Source organism: Nipponia nippon, unplaced genomic scaffold, assembly GCF_047370975.1.
Source record: "Nipponia nippon isolate SJK-2023a ecotype South Korea unplaced genomic scaffold, ASM4737097v1 scaffold_2, whole genome shotgun sequence".
Taxonomy (NCBI): domain Eukaryota; kingdom Metazoa; phylum Chordata; class Aves; order Pelecaniformes; family Threskiornithidae; genus Nipponia; species Nipponia nippon.
In genome coordinates this window covers 41,643,155-41,666,425 of record NW_028262336.1, presented here as the reverse complement: position 1 = coordinate 41,666,425, position 23,271 = coordinate 41,643,155, and the positions used below count along the sequence as shown (strand labels likewise).

Genomic DNA, 23,271 nt, shown 5'->3' with positions numbered 1-23,271 from the left:
TAATCACACTGCTTCCAGTGAGGCTGTGAATATTACTTAGAAGTAAATCATTAATTGTTATCATGGGGCTGAGGTTTCAAGTTTACTTTGATGCAGCACCAACTCTTCTGATACAGTGGCATCTAATTTATTCTTAAAAGCTTCAGAATCAGATAAACTGGATGTTGTGCATTCTTTTTCCTGGCAGTTTGCCCTATTGTTTACTGAGAACATACAGGCATTTTGTAATTAAGACAAGTTACGAGATTTTTATTTAAAATATAACTCTAACTTGCCTGAAATGTAAGTATTTTTGCTAATCTGTTAATGGAAATGCCACTAGAAGTCGTTGCTGACTTTGTGAATGTCAGATGAGAGTGAGTTGTATTCAGCTGAATGAGTAAGGTGAATGGAAAAAGATACTACCTGGCAACTGAAACAGAATAGCTGGTCACTTTAAATGTGAATTTTTGTTTCTCTTCCCCTTTCCTTCCATTTTTTTTTCTTTTTCTTCCTTTTGCTGACTGTAGAAAATCTGTCCTAGCCTGGTGAGTAGAGGCTTCCATTAGGCTGACCACCTATATCTTATCCATTCTGTTCAGATACTGTGCATTTCCATTGGTTTAAGGATTAGTAAAAGCACACTTTCTAGACCAATAAATTTGGTGGGTATTTCCAAATTTGAGATATTACAATTAGAGTTCATGCCAAAGTTGTTTCTAAAATGTAATCTTGATGTATGCATTTGCCTTTATTTGCAGGCTGTTCAATATTTGTTTTTATAGTGAAGTAAAAAATACAGCTACTGGCTAATAAATGTTGGCTGTCTCATTTTATAAATGAGAAAAGTGGGCCATTCTGCCTACAAATATTCATTCTATTATAGTGAAACCTCAGATTCATGCAGGGGTTTTTAGTGCACTTATAAATTCAATTACCTTAAATCCAGTTAATTAAAATGAGAATTAAAGAAAAAAAGATTCAGATTGGAAATACACTTGCCTGGCTTCACTGAAAATGCGTTTTCACAATTGCACAAAGAAACAATTTAAAGAAAGAAGTAAAAAATGGCATGATATAAATTTCTTATGTTACCTATTGCAAGAATGCAACTGAAAAACTACGTGGTAGTGTTTGGAAGAAATTCTGTATGAGTCTTAAAATGCTGTATCTCAACATGAGGCATCTGTCTTTGCTTAGTGTGTCATCACGATCATGTTTTTTTCTAGTCACTTCACCATTTTTGCACTTTGCATTTTGCACTTGACACTGACTGCACAGGTTACACTGAACCTAATTTTCCGTACACTATGATTTCAGGAAAATTTATGTTAAGAACTGTTGAGGTGACATAAAATATACCTGTAAATTTCCCGCTCTCTATTTTTTAGTGTTTTACGCATGAGCTGCATTAAGCTGAAGTTCAATGGACACCTGAACTGAACTGTGATGCTTATGTGACCCTTCTTTGTTTTCCTTTGAGCATTACAAGTTTAGCTTCTTTTTCATTGCCTTAGACTGTAGTCATAGCTAATTTGGAGCTTTTCTTTCTCTTTTTGCGAATCAGAAATCTGGAGCTTTGACAGGTGTACCAATTTCTGGGGTAAGTCCTACTTCAACTCAGATTCTGGCATGAGAACCTGATACTGCATGAACATATCTTCACTGGAAAAAGCTTTGAGATGGGTGAATCCTGCTACAAATTAAGCTGATGATTTTTGAAATTGAATTATTAGTTGATTGGGTTCTTCATTATTACGTTAAGGTCTGGCTGTGGAAATACAGCTGACAGCTTTAATGCGTGTGGGTAGTGCTGTTGGAAATTTGGGGTCTCTAAGTAAATAAGTAACATCACAAAATGGAAGCAAGCTCTGCTTTATATATAAAAGGAGTTCAGTATATACATAATCCAGAAATGTGGGGCAGATTCTCAGCTTTTTCAAATACAACATGCATAAAGATAGTAAATTTTGATTTCTTTAAATTGTCCACCATAAATAGCACGACACATTTCATTTGCAGTTCTTGTGAAGGGAAGAGTAATAAAAAGCACACGTTGTCTTTATAGATTTTTCCTCACTTTCAGTTACCTGCATGGTCCTAATAGATTATAGTTAAGTATATCTGTTCATGTTCCCTTTTCATGCATGTGATTCATGTGCAGACATTTTCTAAAAAAAAAAATCCCTTTTTTCAGTGCTTGGGTGACCAGTCTGCTGCTCTTGTTGGGCAAACGTGTTTTCAAGACGGGCAGGCAAAAAATACGTAAGTTATTATGAAAGTTGTAAGAAAAACAGTACGTTTAGTATTTTGTTCTTTTTAGTATTAGTTCTCTTTTTAGTATTATGTTCTCTTTCATGCTAACTGCCAAATGCTTTTGTAGTTGCCACATAACTACAGCTCTATCTTTTGACTGTGTTGACCTACAAAGTAAACAGTGTCCTGACTTTTATCTAAAACGGTCAACATATTAAAGTTAAATGGTTTGTGAGTTATATTTTGGAACAAAGTCACTGTGAGGAAATATCTCTGTGTGACAAGAGGTTTTTCGTTTTAAAATTCTCCAAAATACAGGTTAAAACTGTTGCAGTGTCATTTAAATTGTGACCTGTAGTTAAGCAAATACAGACCGTGTGAGTTAGATTGCATAGACTTGAATGACAAAAAAACCACAGCATTGCTGGATGGGAAAGGTTCATTTCAGCTGCAGTGCTTAGTTTTGCTTCTGTGTCAAGCTCAGTGTGGAGAATTTTACATTTGTTTTTTTTCCTATTTCTCAGCCTCTTAGTGTCCCTTGTTTAAAATAGCTGATCAGTTAAATCAGGCAAGTGGTGTAATCAAACATTCATTTCAGGAAAAGCTCTCTGCTTAAATGACTTACTGTTCCATTTACAACCGTGTGCTTAACTGAGCATGTAGGTATATACACAGTATTGGACTTTCACAGATTTAATTACACATTAATCTATATTTGTTGCTAATTAACCTTCACTTTTATATTTATACACAAATTTAATGGTTAGTGGCCTTCTAGTTTAATAAAACAAACACAGTTCTAAGTAATATTGTTACAAAGTATTTTTATAACAAACACTTCTATAACACAAGAGACCTTTTGAAAACAATCCAGCTAAACCAAAAGGTCAAAGTGAGATTCTTTTAACCTATTTGCGTTACTGCTTTACCCTTTTTCTCTCCAAATATAACTGAAGACTTCCTCAGTACTATTTTAAGCTATTAATTTTCAGGGTATTAAAAAGATAGGGAACTCAAAATTTCTTAGAATAAGTTAGAGTGGATTATATGTATTTTGTCCTCCTTTTATTAAACTGTGTCCTTTTATGTGTGTGTATGCACACATACATGTGATGTGGTCTTCAAATGAGGAGCATGCCATTTTTAGAAATTTTTGAACTTAATATGTTTAAAGAAAACCCTCTTCCTTGTGACAGTAACAGTTTCTTTTCAATTTTCTTTCAATTTTCCACTTCAAAAGCTTGAATTTAATATTGTGAAATATTTATTTTATAAAGTAGCTTTCATAAGCAGCTTAAATTGAAGTAGGTAAACACTGCCACCAAAGAGGAATTCACACTTAATTTTCAGCCATATCTGCTCCTTGCTCAAGTATTATACAAGAAATAGCCAGAGAGAGAGGTGCGGGACTAGATTTTTCAGCTGCAGGCTGTATTTAAATCAACTTTTTGAGGATGGTTTTGTCATGAGTTAATGGCAACATAACCTTCAAGGGGTAAAAAGTGGAGTCTTGATTCTCCACAGGGGAGTCGGATTCATGAGTTGCAGTAACAGGTTATTCTTTAAACATCCTGGTTTTAACTTTCCTTTGCTTTCACGCTAGGTATGGAACAGGGTGCTTCTTGCTGTGCAATACAGGTCAGAAGGTCAGTTGCATTTTCTGGTTGTTCACTTTATTTTTACAATCTTTATTTAAGTTCTTGACTGCAGCTCTATATTAGCCTTTCTTAAACTTATTAGCAACAATCATATTGCTAGAGGTAAGGAAAAGTGCATACTGAAATCTGAAAGAATAGAAAGTAATAATTTGTTCAAGGTATTTCAGTAAGACTCCGTTTCCTAGCTCCTTAAGTTTCCAAAAAGAACTTTTCATAGCAAGTTTCTTGCTCTTTCGTTGTATATGTTTCTTAACGTCACCCAGAAGTGCGGAGTGTTCTTACTTAACTACAAGCTTTTCTCCTTGTCTTGGCTATTTTATTTCTTCCCTTCATTTTCTCCCATTGTTTCTTTGTAGTCGTGGTTGAATAAATAATGCAAAGCTTTCGCTTCCTTCTCATTCACATCTCCTTCTAAAGACTCCTAATTCCTTGCTATAAGGAGGCTGGAAAGATCTGAGAGAGCTTGTGGAAACAAGAATTAACACCAGCAATCTGAGGGTTCTCTCTTAGGTGTTTATTTAGAGTGACTGATAATTTACTTTGTTTAAACTTTCCATATTTAATTTTTTTTCCAGTGAAGGTTTTGTCTCTTGTTTATTATAATTTGAATATAGTTATTTAAATATTTTCTGCCTCTGTTCATGCTTTACCTTTTCTTTCCCCTTTCCCCATTTAGGCTGTGTTTTCTGAACATGGTCTTCTAACCACAATAGCTTACAAACTGGGCAGAGACAAACCTGTTTGTTATGCACTAGAGGTAAGTACAGTAATTTCTTCCTTCTTCTAGTGATACGTGTTCTTGTTTACTTCTGTTTTCCAGTATCCTTATGTTATCTTCAGTTGCATGGAAATCAAAATAGCTTTGTTATAGCTTGTGTGCTTCAAGGCTTATGTGTGGTTTTTTATTTTCAGGGCATGATGGTTAAAACATTTTTTCTTTTACACAGTCTTTCAAATCTTTAATAAATGTTATAAATAAATAAAAAAGAAAAATTTTTACACTAAAACTGCATTTAAAAAAGAGGGGAAAAAGTACTACTGTTTCGGTTATCCTCTCATAATAAAAGGCATTACTAAATGTCTTTGTTTTTTATTTCATTCTAATGGATTTTTCTTCTAACTTTTAAAAATCTGAATCAAATTTCTGGGACAAGAATCCTCTAACAATTGAGCTTTTTTTGCCTACTAAGACTTAGGTGCCTGCTTCCAGAATTTAATTCCTCAGTTCTCCACACAACTTTGAGGACATCCAAATTCTGTAGAAAATGGGATTTTTACTATCTTTTACTATCTACTTCTATTTTTACTTCAGGGTTCATTGTTCTAAAGCTCTGCTTCTGAAGCACAGATCAGCTGAGCACCTATTTGGCACCAAAGCCTCATCAGGTTCAATAGAATGATTATTGTTCGTTCCATCTGTGTTGCTTAGTGGGCTTGATCTAATAGTTATTCTCAAAACACTCATACTGAATCCTCTGCTGCCATTGAGCTTTTGTAGAGAGCCTATGTTTTCCATGTGAAGCAGACAAAGACAACACACAGGATTTTCTTCACTGGGAGAATAGTTTGTAGCTTACAGTACTGTAATAGGATGTGGGAGGATGTGTTCTTTTCCTTTTCTTTCCCTAAGGAAAGTTTATCTTGCATTTGCCATGTTCTGGCAAACTGGGGGTTTCATTTTGTGCAGGTGTGTGAGGTGTTTGTTTTAGTTTTAACCCATGTTCTTAAACTGGAACTGTCTTGAGAGTGGTTTGTATTTCTGCATGCTGAAACACGTGTATGTATACTTTGCTTCTTCCTCATCTCTGTCTTTAATGATATTGTCTGAATAAATGGCATCAACGGAAGATATTAAGTGTTCTTTCTCCTGTTTCCATGCTAGAATCATCCACAATCTGCTGGTTGAGACACTTTCCAGAGAGGCAAGAAATGTGGATTCAGCCTTTTCTTTTAATCGAACCCATATCTTGTAACTGTAATAGCTAGCTGGTTAGAAAACACCCTGCTCCTTCTAGCAATGGCTTTGAATGAAAATATAATGCTGCTCCTGTTTTACCTGAGGCTTCGACTAATAGACTTGAGACTGTCTTGTAGACAAGTCCATTTGGACTTTGGAGTGAGGTGGGAGCCATGCCATTCATCTGTGATATGATGGAGCCATTCAGGGCCATTTGCTGAAGGGACAGAGTAATTTGGCTGGCAAATGCAAGTGCCTAAATCTTCTGTCTGTCTGGGCATTTGTGTTTAGACTGATTATCTCTAATCAGTCTTGGTTTTATAAATCAAAGCATAAAAATCTTAATTTGTCAGAAAAAGAAGGCTGAGGCTACTGGACCTCATGACTAAATTACAGAGACAAGACGACTGCTTAGGAAATGTCATGGTAACTCCCCTCCATGAAAAAATCATGCAGTATGCACCTTTTCTACATGGAGCCTGTGTAACAGGCTGCCATTTTTACATGGCAGTCTCCAGCTGCCAAGAAACTTGTGGTTTGTGAGCATTCTTGGTTGTGCTTTTAAGCTGTGACTGTCAGCCTGCAATTGGGGGCCACAGGTACCCCTCCGCTCCAGTCTTGTAAAAAGGAACACAAAGCTACCAGTTGTTGTCCCCTAATGTTGTAGTGATTTTGTTTCCTTCAGGGATCTGTTGCAATAGCCGGTGCTGTTGTTCGTTGGCTGAGGGACAACCTAGGTATCGTTAAGACTTCACAGGAAGTTGGTGAGTATTCACAATTTGGAGCTGTTCGGTTTTTTAAGTTTTCTTTTCCAATGTCTTGGTGTCTCTAATGTTGAATGAAAGCTCAAAATATTGAAGTAAAGCAAAGCTGGAAGATGCATATATGTTGCTGTGTTTGAACAATTTGTTCAATGAAATCACTGTTCATTGATGTATGTATTTCATACAGCATATCAATACAGTCTTTGAAACCCTTTGTCAGCTTTGTTCTGTTACAATCTGTAATTTTTAGTAGTTTTCCTAGCAAGCAGATATTCAGGAAGATACTATACTTACAGTGCATTTCCTTGTTTCATACAATATTGAATCTTCCAGAGCCAAGAGTATTTAAGTCTCTATTAAAGAACCCAGAGCATATTTGATCCTAAACCTACATATTCATTCCTGTCATAAACATGAGAATCTGAGGCCCTACATATGCAACAATTTATGTAGAAGGCTTCATATCCATTGAGTTAGGGACTTCAGTTTGCAAAGCTGCCTCTTAAATGAATTGTGGAGGATGGTAATCTGTTTTGGCTAAGAATATAGTAATCCTTTAGCATTTGGGTAGCTAATGTTTTCTGCTGGAGCTGAACTGAAACAAGCTGGTGTGTGACATTATAGAAACTAGGAATATATCAAACTTTGAAAAAGGAGAAAATGTTGGGAGCATTCAACTGTAACAGTTTGAAAGTGACTGATTTAATGAGATTTAGGATTAAAAAGCAATTCATTACATATTTTTAATAACTTGATATCTTATTCAAAGGTGGAAGAATTTAGAATTCAAATTCTATGTAAAACTTCAAAGATTAAGCAAAAACTTAAAATGTCAGTCTGTTTTTCTGTAAGAAAACTTTGCAGATCATACAGAAGCATATAAACTACTGTCACATGAATTAGCCAGCTGTTGAAACACTACAGTACCTGTTGGCTTCAAAAGTTTGAGTAGACCTTTGGAAGATTTGAGTCTCAAGAACTTTAATCTTGTCAGTGTTGTTAAAGTCATGTGAGACTTCGTCATCTTTTCTTGTTTCCCTGAACATGTCCTTCCTTCCTCCTTCTGTCTTCACTCCTTTTTTAAGTAGATTCTGTATAAAAGTACCATTTTAAAAAGATTTTTTGAATAAGTTTTCCTACCTCTTTCCTCTATTGCTGTGCTTCTCTGATCAATACAAACAGAAGAAATTGACAAAAGCAGAAAAAAAGTACTTTCCTTTCTTGTTATAGGAAGGAGCTGCACATTAGCATTACTTCCGTGGCAGTTCTAGATGTTTTAATATAATTTTAAAAATTACAAATACTTTAATATTGGGGAGTTCAGGTACCCAAAGTTATTACTCCGATATTAAGAAACTTCAGATTTCCTTGTAGATGGCCTTGTGATTATACACGTAAGCTGAGAATTTAGACCTCTAAATCCATTTGAAATTAATGGAAATTTAGTTTTTAACTCCCTTTGGTCTTGATCCAGTTTCACTTGCTTGCCGTGACTTAAATGCAAGTAAAGTGTGACCTTTTGGACTGCTTTGAAGGTTGCATTCCTTACCCACAGGATACCCTTTGAAAACCTCACAGAATCTAGGTCAGAATATCGAGTACACGATTTTGGTTTTCACTTTTGATTTTTCATTTTACATTTCACACAATGCCCTATGCCCCATCTTCCATTCACATTGTTGCAAATGGACAACTAGTTAATGAGGAGCAGAGTGCCAGAGTTAGGTATATTTTCTAACTGTATGTGGCTTGATTATTTTTGTAGCTACCTAACGTATTTTGAATGTTTTCCCTATTTAAATAATAACACCTTTAATTGTCATATTTAAGTGTTGGTTCAGTTGTGAAAAGCTAAGTGAAGACTGTTTTTGTGTGTGCATTAGAAAAACTGGCTGCAGAAGTGGGGACTTCTTATGGCTGCTACTTCGTGCCAGCATTTTCAGGACTGTATGCACCGTACTGGGAACCCAGTGCAAGGGGGTAAGGATCTGACTAAATGCTGCATGTGCAGGGAGATTTAATGATTCTACAAATGCTATCACTAGTCCTTCCAGGTATGCAAAATTGTTCCTGTGATGTGTCTGGATACATCATCCTCTGTGATATCTTCAAGCAACTACTGTGTTTCTCTTTTGTATTGAGTCTGCTCAAAACAGCATCTGCTACTGGGAGAAGGATTAGCTAGCTCAGCTACTCACCATGCTCTCCCTCTCGCCTCCAAAAAAAAGGAGGCGGGGAGCAGGGAAAACATTTGGGCAGGGTTGTGCATTTCAGAAGACAAGTACAAGATCTATCATTCTTGCCACTAACGGGGCCAGCTCTTTCCCTTCAGTCATTTCTGGTTCTGAAAGGATTTTCATATCACTAAAGAGAAAGAGGAGGTCTGAATACCTGTGAGCTGTCAGGCAACAAAAGTAGAAAGTGAAGAATTCAGTGCTGATTAGTTTTTCTGAGCTCAGTTTCCCATGGCTGCTGCATTCACTGTCTCAAATGATACAGGCTGCTTAATTCCTCCTCACTTTTCCTCCCTCTTCTTCCCCTTATGTCCAGCTTTCTTTCCAGTCTATTGAACACTCTTTTCTCCTCTCCTTCCAGTCCCTTTCCTCGTTCTTAAGACTTAACTAGCTGGTACTACTAGTTCAAAGAATAACCTTCTATTTGTCTTTTCTGCTATTGTGAGCTTGCCTGCTGTTGCTGGAATCGCAACATGCCATGGGAGTCACAGAAGCATAACAAATTTAAATATTAAATAACTTTCCTAAAATGAAAAAAGAAATCTTAAAGAATATCTAGTTCCCAAGGTTATGAGTAATTGCATCTTTAGAACTTACATGCTTTTTCTATGTAAGAAAGAAAAAAATCATTGAGTTAGATGTTTTTACAGTTTTTCAGATCACAGCGCTTAACTTTTTAACTGTTAAAAGCTGATCTTTGGAATGGCAACAACTAAAAATGTCCTTTAATATCTTTGAACTTGCATGTATCCAGCACCAAATATAGCAGCATTTCTGTGTAGTATGCTACTATTCCTCACATGTTGAAATAGAATAAAAGAATGATTATTTGCTCTGCAGTTCAGAGTACATTGACAGAATTCAGCTTACTCATGGTTAGATGTAGCATAATTTCCATATCCAAAAATCTCTCTGAAGGTGCAGAAGCAACTAATGATCAGAATAGATCTGAAACCAATTTTAAGCATTTAGAGCACAGCACTGACCCAGCTGGGCTTTTCCTTAAGAAATGAAAGCACTAGAGAATTTATTAAGATTTTAGTGGTAGGTGATATGATTTTTTAAAGAAAAATCAGCCACAATCATACATTTCCTTTTCTTAAAGGAACACTAGAATTTGTGTGTGTGTGTGTAGGGGTGAATATGCACCCATTTGCATGCAGATTGGCAATAAAATTTTAATTCATGGCAATTGCATTGGTTGAACACTGAAAGCATGTTTGTCAGGGTAACAGGGATGAGAGAGTTGAGATTAAAGAGAAACAAGCTTTTTAATATCAAAAAGCAGTCCTCAAACAATAGAACTGCATGAGCTTTGAATTAGAAGGCCTATGTCTGAAGTAATGGTGTATATCTGGTAAAGAAGTATGTCCTAACTGTTTGGGTTTTTTTTCTCTTCAACAGTATTATCTGTGGCCTTACTCAGTTTACAAATAAAAACCACATCGCCTTTGCTGCATTAGAAGCGGTCTGCTTTCAAACACGAGAGGTAAAGGCAAATTGAGTCCTAAGTTAATTGTAAATTAGTATGATAACAGGGACTGTAGCTCTTCAGGAAGAGAGGATTGAAAAGATTTAACAAAGATTAATCATATGCTTTATATCGTACTTGAATGCTCTTCTTCTCTTACGTGGTGCTAAAGTTGAAAAATTGTTCCTGTGGACTTAGCTACAATGATCTGGTTGGGTGGTACATTATTTTGTGGCAATCCTGCGTTTTATCAGCACTTAAAATAAGGTGAACGTATTTTGTGAATATTTTGAGAGGCAGAACATAGAAACATTAAAATTACAAGGCCAGTGCCATAACTAAAAAGTTGCATTAGTTCTACAACATAGGAGACTACATTTTATATTTTCTGCTGTGATGGAGATGGCTTATGTGGCTTTCAGTACACAAGAGCAAAAATGAGTTAAAGCAAGACAGCAGCAAACATACCAAGGGAAATCTGGATTCGCTTCCAGCCCATTACATCTTGCATCGCCTTAGCTAGCATTCCACAACAGCAAACCTAAATTCTCACAGAAGAAATGAATCCTCCAGCCAAATCAAAGGGGTTGATGTCAGTATGTTCTGAGCATTAGAATCTTTATATGACCATCTACTATCAATTTACGCTCCCTGTGTTCCATACAAATACAGGAGAAAATGCAATCCCTAGACCCCAAAGGATAACAGTCAAACCTTAATTTGATTGCATGTTTTTAAACTGCTGTTATTTAAACATATTGCGTTTTAAAATAACACCCAGCTAAAACTGTGTGAGAGGAGGAAAACAGCTTGCTGTTTCTGTAGTGACATAGAATAGAGTATTCATGTGGAAAAAGACAGACAGAAATTTCACCCCGGTGTCTGCTTTTGAAGCTATGCTAACAGCCTCTGAGTCCTCAGAAAGTTGTGAAGGAGCTTGGAAGTAGCATATATCTCTAATTCTGGTACTAGAAGTCAGGGTAATGTTACAGGGAACTGAACTGATAGTCTAGTTTTTTGTCTGCTCCTCTCTTTCCTTGTCCCACCTCCCAACCATTCCCTCTCATGTGACAGCTCAATGAACTTTCCAGCAGAAAGTTATCCCTCTTTTTGCTGGGCTATTTTTCTGCTGGATTAATGACCTCAGCTGCCTTGCAGAGGGGTGTAGCAAATGTCAGAACAAGAGACAGGGCATGTGGCACGGAGTAGCAGGGAGGGGATTAAAGCTCTCAGACTGAGTGAGGGTGAAGTTAACTGTTTGAACAGATCTAATACTTCCTCATTATTTAGCCAATGTGCTGTTATCACAATGACAGGAGTGACTGATTAGGTCTCTGGACATGCTTAAATTAACAGATTAAGTCCTAGTGACACAGATAAAATATATGTTCATTTTTCAAAGATACATTGTTAGTTCTGCCTTGTCAGAAAGAAAGTTCTTTTGTTTTAATTCCAGTTAAAATTGAAGTCTTTTGTATCTTTAAGGAAAACCCTCAAATTTCATGGTCATTGTATTTTTTGCTTGTTTTATTGTGCCATCCAATCCTTCGAAGTCTCTGTTCTGTGTTATCCAAAAAGCTCCTTCCTTGTGCAGGCAGATGACACTTGTTACATTTTTTCTTCCAGAAGGCATTATGGAAAAACAAGCAATTTTTCAGTTCTAAGAGCTGTACAATGCTGTCATTAGACAAAACTTCCATACTTGGATACCTTGCTCTTCATCCAACCTCAGTACAATAGAGACAGCAGCAGCATGATCATGATTTGTTTTGTTCCTTCATCCCTTCCTGATTTCTAGCATTCTTTTCATTTTTTTAATCTCTACTGAGTGCATAGTATGGTCCAACATGCTCTTGCACAGTGATAAACAAAGCCAGAGCCTCCAACAGTATGTGTATGTAAAGCTGAGATTATGAGGCACTGCTGAAGTCCTGAATGGTAAAAATGGCAGATGAAATCAGCATAGACAACTGTAAGATGATACATGTGAAGAAAGTAAGTGGTGGGGAGTAGTACCAGCTTAACACTGCCAGTGAACTTTGCTGCTGTGCTATGAATCCTCTTTTCCAGGTTATTTCTAATGTATTGAACAGTGCAGACCCATAGACAGATGCTGCCACCATGAAAACTGGCCTTTTACTCTTACCTTCTAATTTTTAACCATTGTTTATCCTGTGGCAGTTCTTTTAGTTCCTTTCAAGATTTTCTGGTAAGGGACCTTGCTGACTTACTTTCTGGGAATGGGTAGAACCTACTGGACAGCTCATCTCCATATAGTTTTTACTGCCTTACAAACCTACAATTTTTTTGTTCTTTTTAAAAAACATGTTGACTTTTCCCAGTAAGGATTGTATAACTGGGTACTTTGTGAACTACAGAACAGCACAGAATGTGTTGTAGTTTTGGTCTTTTTTGTGGTCTATGTTGCTTTGTCATCTAAAGCTGAGAGAAGCACACCTCTTTTTTTATTCAAATAAATTGAAAAATTACAAAGAAAAAATCATTCTGCACTAGTTAATGACTAACTGTCAACAAAAATGCACTAACCTTAAAAAATGTAAATGAGACATTTAATTGACTGTTTTCACAAAACCCTAGAAAACCCACTCTTCTGCATTTAATAGGTGCCTGTAAGATAATGCCATGGTATTACCAGTAGCTAATGTTTGAGGCAAATCTTACATTTTCAGGAAACCCTCTAAAACACATATTGATAGGTATCAGTGAATTAAATACTTAAATACTCCACTCTTAGTTAATTATCCCTTGCAAACACTTTAACACTTTTCATTTATTTACAGCTCTCCACTGTGCCCAAAAGAAGGAAAAAGAATTTTACAAAAGATTACACTAACAGTTTGTTTTTGCTGTCTATGTCATGTAATGTAAAATTCTCAATTTTCAACAGCTAATTGAAAATATTTCAAGAAGCTGCTCTTTCAAAACAGTTCAACATTCAGCAGTTCCTTTTGAAGTGTCTTCCAGATTGCCAGTTCAAACATTTTAATTTTTCAATTCTTTAACGCATCAAATCAGAGAAAGTATCTAGACAAACTGTAATCAGCTGAAGGACTCCATTTAGTATTACTTCTTCCTTTGTTAACTTTGATAAATGTTTTAGTTGTCATCAGCTTTCCTTCAAAATTCTTCTTCTGAGACCATATAAGCAACACATAGGCTAGATATAGAGCATCAGAGGAGAAACATCTCCTACACTAGGATTTCTGTAATAAATAGAATGCATTTGCCATATATTAAACAAAATTGTGTTGTCACTACCTCTGTTTTGCCCTTTTGATATATAGGGGAGGAGAATTATCTGCTTAACACTCCAGCGAATGCTGAATTATCAGTATTTTACACTCAGGGGGCATCATGGATTTCTCTGCAATTAAATCATAACATATATTGCTCTTAAGATTTTAGATGCCATGAACAAGGACTGTGGGATACCACTAAATCAGTTACAAGTAGATGGAGGAATGACCAATAACAAAATCCTCATGCAACTCCAATCAGACATTCTCTGTATTCCAGTAGGTAAGATGAAATTACAACTCCTATTTTCTTTTTAAAGCTGAAAACAACATTGGTTTGCAACAGCTGATGAGGGCAAATTGGATGTCTGTCTGTGTTGTTGTTGTTGTTGCTGGTCTTTTGCTACTGTTGGAGAATGTTGGGGGTTTTTTCTGAAAAAGTTTTTAGATCTTGCATCCAGTTTTGACATTCACTTTCATAGAGAATCACTGACTTATCTTGTGTTGAAATATTACAGCACTACAATTGTATTGAACTTTAAAGTTGTCATATCGATTTCTAAGCATCTAACGATTTTAAAATCAGTGAAATTAACACTCTCCTCCAACATGTTGGCCCTAAGAATCTTGCTCAGAGATAAATCAGAACTTTGCACCTCCAACGCTCATGTTCTAGAGTTAATGGAACAGATGTACCATTGACATCTGGGGGGTGGGATGGTCCTCTATAGCATCTGTGGAAGGCAAACAAGCTAGTAAGTACAGGTGTGTAGCCTCTTTTAAGATGCCTTTTCTAAATATAAAAGTTTTTAATAACACAGTATCTAGAGGATGGGAACAAGACTGATAACTTAGCCAATGACCACTGCTTTGAGGAGAGAGGGAGAAGACAAAAAAATAATATATTATTAACAGGAGTACTCTAAGGAAACTGTTGGTTGAGGTCAGCAGCCCTGCATGTGGTATGAAAATGGGCAATTGCATGATTCAGTCTTGAAGGAAGTAGTGATTTGAGATATTTCAAAGACTTGGATGACTCAGAGGTGGTTAGCCTCATAACCATGTGAATGGCAATAAAATGAGGTTTGCAGTTGGTAAACATAAAGGAAGCATATAGCAGTTGTAGAAAATATTTGTCATTCTAGATATATATGTAAAGCTTTAGTTCTGATGTCATCAGGGTGACTTTCTTTAAAAAATCATCATGGCCTTCTCTGCGATTTACTTCAGTAAAGCCATCAATGCCTGAAACAACAGCTCTAGGAGCTGCTATGGCAGCAGGAGCTGCAGAAGGAGTTGGAATCTGGAGTCTGAATCCTGGCGATTTGACAGCAGTGACATGTGAACGATTTGAACCACAGATCAACCCGGAGGGTAAAACCCTTTTATATTATCTAAGAAGTTGCAAGCTTAATATTTTATGCCCAACAGATCGGGTTTTTTTTGTTGCAGTCTAACATACTGATATAAAAATGGCTATATATGGATATCCTCACAAATGTTGAAGATCAGCTTTGTAGTGTTTGCTTTAGAGAAAAGTGCATTTCATTTGCTGTTTTGTACATTTATTGACTAGTAAGATTGGAAAATGGTTAGAAAAACATAACTCCACAGCGGAATGTGTTGGGATTTTTTTCTTTCTGCTTTTTGAAAGCAGCTTGGCACTGGGCATTGCAATTAGTAGCTTTTGATTTATAGCAAGTAGAATCAAAGAAATCCTGTGCATTTGTGAGTTTTCACAGATGTAGAAAGGACAGACTGTCTGGTTTTGGGAGACTTTTCTTTTGGCTTTAAAAAGCCTACATTAATCATTGTTTTTTAGCTAACTATCTTTTTCATCAGTTCTTAAGTGCTTCTAGAGATGGAAAGCATGTACTTGACATCATTAATCCATGTGCATGACAAATGCATTTTTGTCTGTTCAAATATTTCTTAATTTTTGGTATAGAATTTTGTCTTACCATTTTGATTATAATTACTGCTATAATCCCTACTTCAAGACAGTATTTTCAACACTGAAGGGCTTCTATATGAATAGCAATTGCCTCATTTTGTCCTACTTCTAAGTCTTCTTATTGGTGAACATGCAGAAAATTGTTTTTAAGGTTTATTTATCCTTACTGTGCATAACTGTGGGGTTTTGGGTTGTTTTGTTTTGGTTGGATTTCTTTTTTTTTTTATTCAAAACAGCATTTTATAATAATTGTGCTGTGCAAACTATACTGCGCAGAAGAGTGGAAAGCTAATGTTGTAGTCTTTGCTTCCTAAATACTCATAGTTGTATTCATATGCATTGAGAGGCTTTTCTGTTTGCCGATTTCTCAATTTCAGAAAGTGAATATCGCTATGCCAGATGGAAGAAAGCTGTGATGAAATCTATGGACTGGGAGACATCTGAAGCTCCTTCAAATGGTAAACCAGAAATTAATGCAGGTCAAGTATTATTAATTAGCCAGTTAGCCTAGGTAGTTAATCTTGAGTTTGGTGACCTTTTAAGTTCATACCATCTCTGGACCATTCCAATGATTTAAAAATTATTACTTAAAACCACTGTGGAAACAAAGCAGGAAAATACATAGGTCTTCCTCTTGAAAGGAGGGCACAAGCAGTATCTTGTAGGGCTCTAAAAACAAAGGACACGACACCAAGACTAACTGCAGGTTTTGCAGAATAGCATTGGTTTACAAAAGAAAAAAGTCTTACCTAGAAGAAGAGATACAGCACAGATCTGAGACAGTGCAGGGATTTCATAAACTTTCTTGTACTTTAACCTCATGTTGCAAAGGAGAAAGGTTTCATCCTGTGATTTTTCTTGCTATACCTTGCCTTTATTATTTGCTGTATAGGAAGGAAGGATTGATAGCCACATCAAAATCGGTTTGACCCACAAGGGGTAAGAGCAAGAAGTTATCATTTCAAGTAGAAGGCTTTTTCATCTGTCAGGTTTGAATTAAATAAAACCTGCAGTCTTCTGTGATGTATAATTTGAATTTATATTTCAGCACTATTTCAGGATAAGTTTTTAGTCCTGAATCATCCTACAACACATCATTTATGGGCTTTATCTTCATTTCATTTCCCTTTTGTTGGAAAACCTACTAGAATGAAAAGTATTAAGTAAAGAATCCTCAAAATGTAAACTCCTCCCACAGTCCACAGCTGCAGCCCTCAAGCTGCATGAAGTCTTTTACTTTATTCTTGAAAGCAAAAGCTAAAATTTTCCTTTTACCATCCTATATGTTGGTTTAAGTGCTTTATTTAACACCATGGTTATACAAACAATTCCGTCAAGGCTATTTGGAAGGGAAATAGGTGACTTATCATGAGTAATAAGATTCACTTCAGTATTGTCCATTATGGTGTAGTAGCGTTACATCAAAACTCTCTGTTATGTATCCTAAAATCCCACGTGCTTGATGTGTATCTTACTTATATATCTTTATTTCCTTTTGAAGGATAGAAAATTCTGCCTTGGAGAAAATAAAACTAGATCTTGTTCTTCAGCTCATGTGAAAAGGGATATGTTTATCAAAACTTACCCTCAGTGATTTTCTGGTTTAACACTGCAGGGGGAAATGTTATTTTCCTTAGTTCTTGCTTTGAAACTTTGTCTTCTGTCTGCTAGGATTATTTAAGGTTGAAGAATACTAGAAATGGGCTCAACCTAGATAGTGCTAACAGTGGAATTTGGATTTGAACTCTTATATTGAGAGCCTGTTTTGAATTATTGTGGGGGTTATGCATAATCTTTTTTAGTTTTTCTGCAAATGTCACTACATTTGTTATTTTTTGCTGTTCATATGATTTTTAACACATATATTGCAATTTATATATATATTTCTCTTTTGATTTGCTTGACTGGAAACACCCTCCCCTGGATGACATCAGGTGACACTAGTATCTTCTGTAGTCTGCCTTTGGGTTTTTTTATTATGAGTAGCATGATAATGTTAATCGGAGCAAAGTACGTCTCAGGTTAGTTATTATATGAACTAGATCACTTTAAAAGCTATCTACACTAGTTTAAGTCTTGGGGTTTTTTTGTATTCAATCTGTTTATTTTTAGCAAAAATGACTGATGCTTTTTGTTGTTCATGCACACGAGTGTTTGAAGGTGTGAATTAGACATATGGTACCTAAGGGAACCAAGTGAATTCATCCTCATGTGCCATGAAACTCATACTTGTTAGATGCACATGAAACCTTGAACTCTCCCTTCCCTTCGTCTAGCTATGCAGACTGTATACAGTTTATAAAATAGATATAGGTTGGAGCAGCCTAGCAGAGTTTTGCATTGCCTGCATTATAGTGTGCATTGCAGTTAGAATAAGGTTCCATTCTTTATCCTGTATTTCTTCTCATAATGTTTAAAATTATTTTGAGGATCTTTTTTAAATAAAGTGAAGACTTTTCTTCTGTCCCTGAAAGGCTTCATGCACCCCTTTCATTTTTCTGGTCCCCTTGGAACTATTGTATGGTTAGAAATCTTCATTACTAAATCTATAGAATATTCTTTTTGTACTTAGCTCTTGATGGATAAGTGAATTCATTTTGTGTAAAGAGAAGAGACCCTTAAAAGGCCTATCTGCAAAACTGGGGAAAGGGCCTGTGTGCATATGCAATGAAGATGCATCTTCAACCTATTAATATATGTTTTATTTTAAAAGAAAATTCTTAATATGGATGACGGTGTTAGTTACTTATGCCAGAAGTAAGACATTTCATTAAGATATTCCAATGGTAAGAAAAAGAAGTTTATATGGTGATGTCATTTGTTCTTTGTTGTTGTGTTTCATAATTTCATTCCAAAGAAAATATTTTACAGTATAGCCATTGTTGCTGCTTAGTAAGCTTTTTGGGGGTGGTTGTTTAGTTTTCTTTCTTTGTTTTGGTTTTGGCGGGATGGGCGGGGGGTGTTAATTAAACAGACAATTGAGGACTCTAGCATGCTCCTGTGATGATGTGTTTGTATTTTGTTTCTACTCATTCAGCCTGAATTAACTATTCAATTGTCATTTTCCTTGCATGGCAGAGACTGTCTGAGCTTGTAGGAGAAATAAAATCAAACTAAACAAATGCTAGGCAAAAATCAAACTGAACAAATGGATTGACATTGATTTACTAACTCTGGAATGTATCTGTGAATAAGAACAATCTTGATTATGAAGAGTAAAATAAAACCAGCTGTGAATAAGTGGGTAAATTTTTAACAAGCTGAACTAAGCAACTTGAATATTAATTCCAGGTCAGGTTCTTCACCACATGGAGGATACCTAAAATAATATGAAGATCAATGTTAAGTGGGCAGATAAGCAACTTAAATTCTGGGTTTATTGCTTTTTAAAAACAACTAATCAGTAACCTGCATATAAATATCTAAACTTGCACTGCTGGAACTCATAAAAAAAGATATTTTTTTTTCTCCCCTCCCTAAGCTTGTCAGTGCCTTTCTGACCCACAAGTGGAAAACACATTCATCTCAACTCACTCTGGCCTTCAGAACCCATTTTTGCCCTTGTTTTCAGATGACAGTAACTATTGATGTAGTTACTGTTATTATATGTATATAGTTACTATATATACCAATATAATTACTTTATATACCAATATATTGGTATATTATTTACATGGTAAGCTTGGGGACAGGAGAAGTTGCAACAAATTTCCAGCTCTTATTTATTTTGAAATGATGACGTCTAAAAAGGAATAGCATGAGTGATGATATGTTCAAGTTGTAGTTTTGCTCAGCTGTGTGCTAGAGTAGAACATGATATATAGAATTTGTGTTGCTGATTGGAGCAGGGCTGCTTCCCCCTTAGATATTTACTCTGGTAAGTATCCTTTTGCTTGTAGAAGCCGGAACTAGCTGACCAGACTTTCCTTCTAATTCAGTGCAGGAACTCCATTAATTAATTTGTTACATTTTATCTTTTAATGAAACACTGGAACTCCAACGCAGTCATCAGTATAGTAGGTTTGAGGATTGAATCTACTGAGGATTGAATTCATCCTTCATGTGCTGAAACAGCAGTAAGTCTTGCATGGCGGCAGTGCTGTTGTTGAACGTGTCTCTGTAGGGCAGAGCCATGATTTTACAACTACTGAAATGCGAAGGAAAAATCTGCTGCAGCAGAGCAGAGAACACTAACGTGGCAAAAACGCGTTTACAGGACTGCTAAACTAACTGCCTTTTTCATGCAGCACCTGATGACTGAATATGAAGAACAATACTGTATTTCATTATATCATTTCATAATTTCATCAAAATCAGGTGAATTACTTGTACCTTATTTTATGATCTTCATTCTTCTTCTCTCCCAGGGGAGAAAGGGCCAATATTTTGTTCTATCTCACTATTAACACAAGTTGTGTGTAGCAACTGGAGTCCTTATGCTAAGATTCTGTTAAGTTCATGCTAGTTTTGGAAGTGGACATCTGACAAATTTCAACATATTCTGTAGCTGTACTCTTTCTGGGGGGTGGGAGTTAACTGAAAGTGATACTATATTTTATTAGATTCAAATTTAAAGAAATGCCTTTGCATGATTATATTGGCACCTCTCAAGGTAGGGATTGGCTATATACAGGATCTTACGTAACATTTGGGGTATAAAGTTCTTTGACTTTATTCTCACAAAATAAGGTATCAGTGCTGATAGTAATACTATATTCTTCCTGCTTAAATACCCTTTGGGGTTTCTTTTAAGATTCTGTTTTTCCTTTTTATTTTTTTGTGTTGTGATAGTTACTGCCAAATTGCATACTAATTTACATATAGGGATCACTATGCAGTTCTGCAAGTTGGTTGCAATAATATTTCCCAAATTTCTGAAAGCTGAGCTCATATTCAGAAAAAAATAAGCTTAGAGTACCTTCCTTCAGTTCTTCTACTTGTTAAAAATTTACCCATCTTAATAGTGTGGTGTCTTCTCTCCTACTATGTGCACATCCCACACACTTAAATGCTGGCTTATCTGGTGTCACAAGATACATCTAATTTATATTGCATTAATTGAAAACAAAAGACGGTTATACTGAATTCCTGTTATAGCTCAGCTGTGTTATAGAGTGTTATTAATGTTTTAGAGTAAATTCTATGTTACTAATGCACGTTCTTTCTTATTTAAGGTACTGGTAAATGAGACTACTTAGTGGACTCTCTGGATGCAGCTGATTTTTTTTGTTTCGTTTTGTGTTGTTGTCTGAAGAGATTCCACCACCAATGTGATTACACTACTTGTGTGACTAAATCCATTCGTGAATCCATCTGTTGCCAGTCTCTGAGTAATCTCCCAGTGGTACACTGAAACTTAAGTCTTCAGCCCTTCATTACTCTGCTCCCTTCACCATCAACTCCAACTGCACTGGAGGCCTTTGCGTGGACTATCTCACATCATCCTCTAAAATTTCACAAGCCCTAGTGTTGTTTGAGAAAGTTGGTATAAGAAAACCCTGCAACTTCTGAGGTAATGATGTCAGATGTTTACCTCTCCTTTTCAGGGTTTTGGTACTTTATACAACACACTGCAGAAAGTTAATGATGCACTATAGAAATTTGTAAACGTCTTACAATTCTTCCGGCTGCTGTGAATTACCTTTCATATGTCTATGGTTGCCAAAGATCTTTTATTGTAGTGGTCACTGGTCTGAAACACCTTCAACAGTACAAACCTTTTAAACACTAGCTCGCAATGTATTATCAGTAGCGAACATCGCCACCGGTTTGGCATGGAAGAGGTTGCCGATACGGTCTACAGAGTACTGTTAAAATGATCAATTACAAAGCTAAAAAGTTTGGTTTGGCTTCTGGCGCATGAAGTCAGTTTGCCCATTAGGAGTATTTAAGACACTAAGTTCTGTAGCTGTACCTTGAAAGAGATAGGAGTAAGTAGATGTTTTGGTTAAGGCCATGTTTCATATTCTTGTATTTTTGTGTTAGTTTGGAAAGACACGCTATTGACAGGACAGCTTCTGGGTCCCTGGCAACTGATAACTCTCAAAACTACTCTGTACAATGCACTTTCTTGACCAATGCTGCGTGTGTTCTGTCATCCTGCTCAAGGGTATTTTAGCGACTATTTGTTAAACTTTTGAAAGTTGAAGCTAACTTAGTTTTCCTTAAAGAGGGTCCACTCCAAATTGAATATCAGTGCTTTAGTTCTTGAACTCATTTGGTATATCTCAGGGACCAAAATCTCCCTTTCAGTTTCCATGTCCATAGTTTTAACAGCAAGTTGTCACAAAATATGCTGGGACATCCCAAAACCCTGGCTTGGAAGAGTAGGCACTTGACACCTGAAACAGGCCACTGGAGTTCACAGGCAACATGTGTGAAAACTGAGTTGCATCCGCTTTGAAACTTTTTGTCCTCCACAGGTAAAGGAGTGAGGCAATAATCTTCTCTTCAGCTTTCCTGTTTGTACCAACAGCATGACAAATGCCAGCCTTATTGGTTGGGTCAGAGAACATGTGTTCTTGTATAGTGTCATTAGATCAGTATAGAAAGATAGCAAGGTTAAATGTGGGAACAACACGGAGAATTTCAAAGATGTGTTTAAATGCACTAGGAGTTAAAGGGAGCGTTTTTTTGTGCGTGTTTGTTCTTAAAGGTTTTTGTCTTTAAAAAATAGTCTTTAACAAAGTTTGGTTTTCTTTGTTAAACTATGATTAGAGGCTTAGTTTTTAAAAAGATGTTAAATACTTGTGTGTCTGAAGCAATGGATTGCACAGAAGTTCAGGTCTGTACAATATATTTAATATCAAATGCATATTAATTGCCTTTTTATTATCAAGTGCAATGACCTTTGAAAATGTGACTTTTAATTAAGAAGTTAGAGAAGGAACATTTTTTGTCCTGTGGTTGCATGTATAAATTCAACAGAGGGGATTTTTGTGCACAGGTGAAAATATAACAACATCATTCAAGGCCCGTATCTCCTATAAATACTCAAATGTGAGGTGTGACAACTAAAATTTCTGGGTTTTCCAGTTTGTATTAGAGAGGTGAAGAAAGGGTGAAAAATGAACATGAACCCATAGAAAAATCTTTATATTCCTTACCTTTACTCAAAGCTGTTGCTGATCCCACCTTACCCCAAGGAACAGGAGCAACAGCAGCCTTTAGAGCACACAGGGCAAGGGCGGCACACACCTCAAACACTGGACTTCTGGGTATGAATTCTTGCCAAAACCACTGAACCTGGGAATGATTAATGTTGAAGCATTGCCTTTGCCAATGATGTATGTGGCAGGGGGAAAGGTAGCACGTAATAAGTAGGAGGGGGATTTTTTGCTGCTTTTCTGACTTATCCTTGAGTGGGAAACACAATTCCTATTACTTTTTCACTGAGTAAAAATCATTATTTTATTTTCAATTGCTGTTGCAAATATTTCTTAAGAATTTCACACCACTGTTAACTTTCTACCAACATAGTTGAAATATATTGTAAACTGCGTGTTGGGGGGGAGGGGACAAACTGTTGAAAGTTAGCTTTTTGTGAAGCTGTGATTTATTTTTTTCTATAAATTACCAGATTTATAAATTCTTACTTGAGAAATGCATTAACTTGGTATTAAAATACCATAAATAAATTGATGTAAGCTGTCAGTTTATTCTTGAACGTTATCTTTCAGACACATTTCCGTTAATGGTTTTTACATGAGGCATTAGTATACGTTGACGCATATTAAACAAT

The 23,271-nt window shown here is 36.1% G+C and overlaps 1 protein-coding gene across 10 annotated transcripts in view; it reads left to right on the top strand.

Annotated features, from left to right (window-relative positions):
- The window catches only part of GK (glycerol kinase), a 36,867-nt gene extending 13,696 nt beyond the window's left edge, over nt 1-23,171 (top strand). Inside the window, exons 9-22 of one of the 10 annotated variants that reach the window (XR_015704941.1) lie at nt 510-527; nt 1,547-1,582; nt 2,177-2,244; nt 3,839-3,881; nt 4,570-4,650; nt 6,536-6,614; nt 8,498-8,594; nt 10,253-10,337; nt 13,739-13,859; nt 14,807-14,950; nt 15,908-15,988; nt 17,465-17,551; nt 18,244-18,316; nt 20,705-23,171. Coding sequence is in view for 7 of the 10 variants with exons in the window: in XM_087758363.1 (XP_087614489.1) it covers nt 510-527; nt 1,547-1,582; nt 2,177-2,244; nt 3,839-3,881; nt 4,570-4,650; nt 6,536-6,614; nt 8,498-8,594; nt 10,253-10,337; nt 13,739-13,859; nt 14,807-14,950; nt 15,908-15,988; nt 17,465-17,551; nt 20,705-20,718 (954 nt within the window). In the remaining 3 variants the exon portion in view is untranslated. The other 9 variants (XR_015704942.1, XR_015704943.1, XM_087758367.1 and 6 more) reach the window with 9 other exon arrangements.
- Nucleotides 23,172-23,271: the final 100 nt, after the last annotated feature.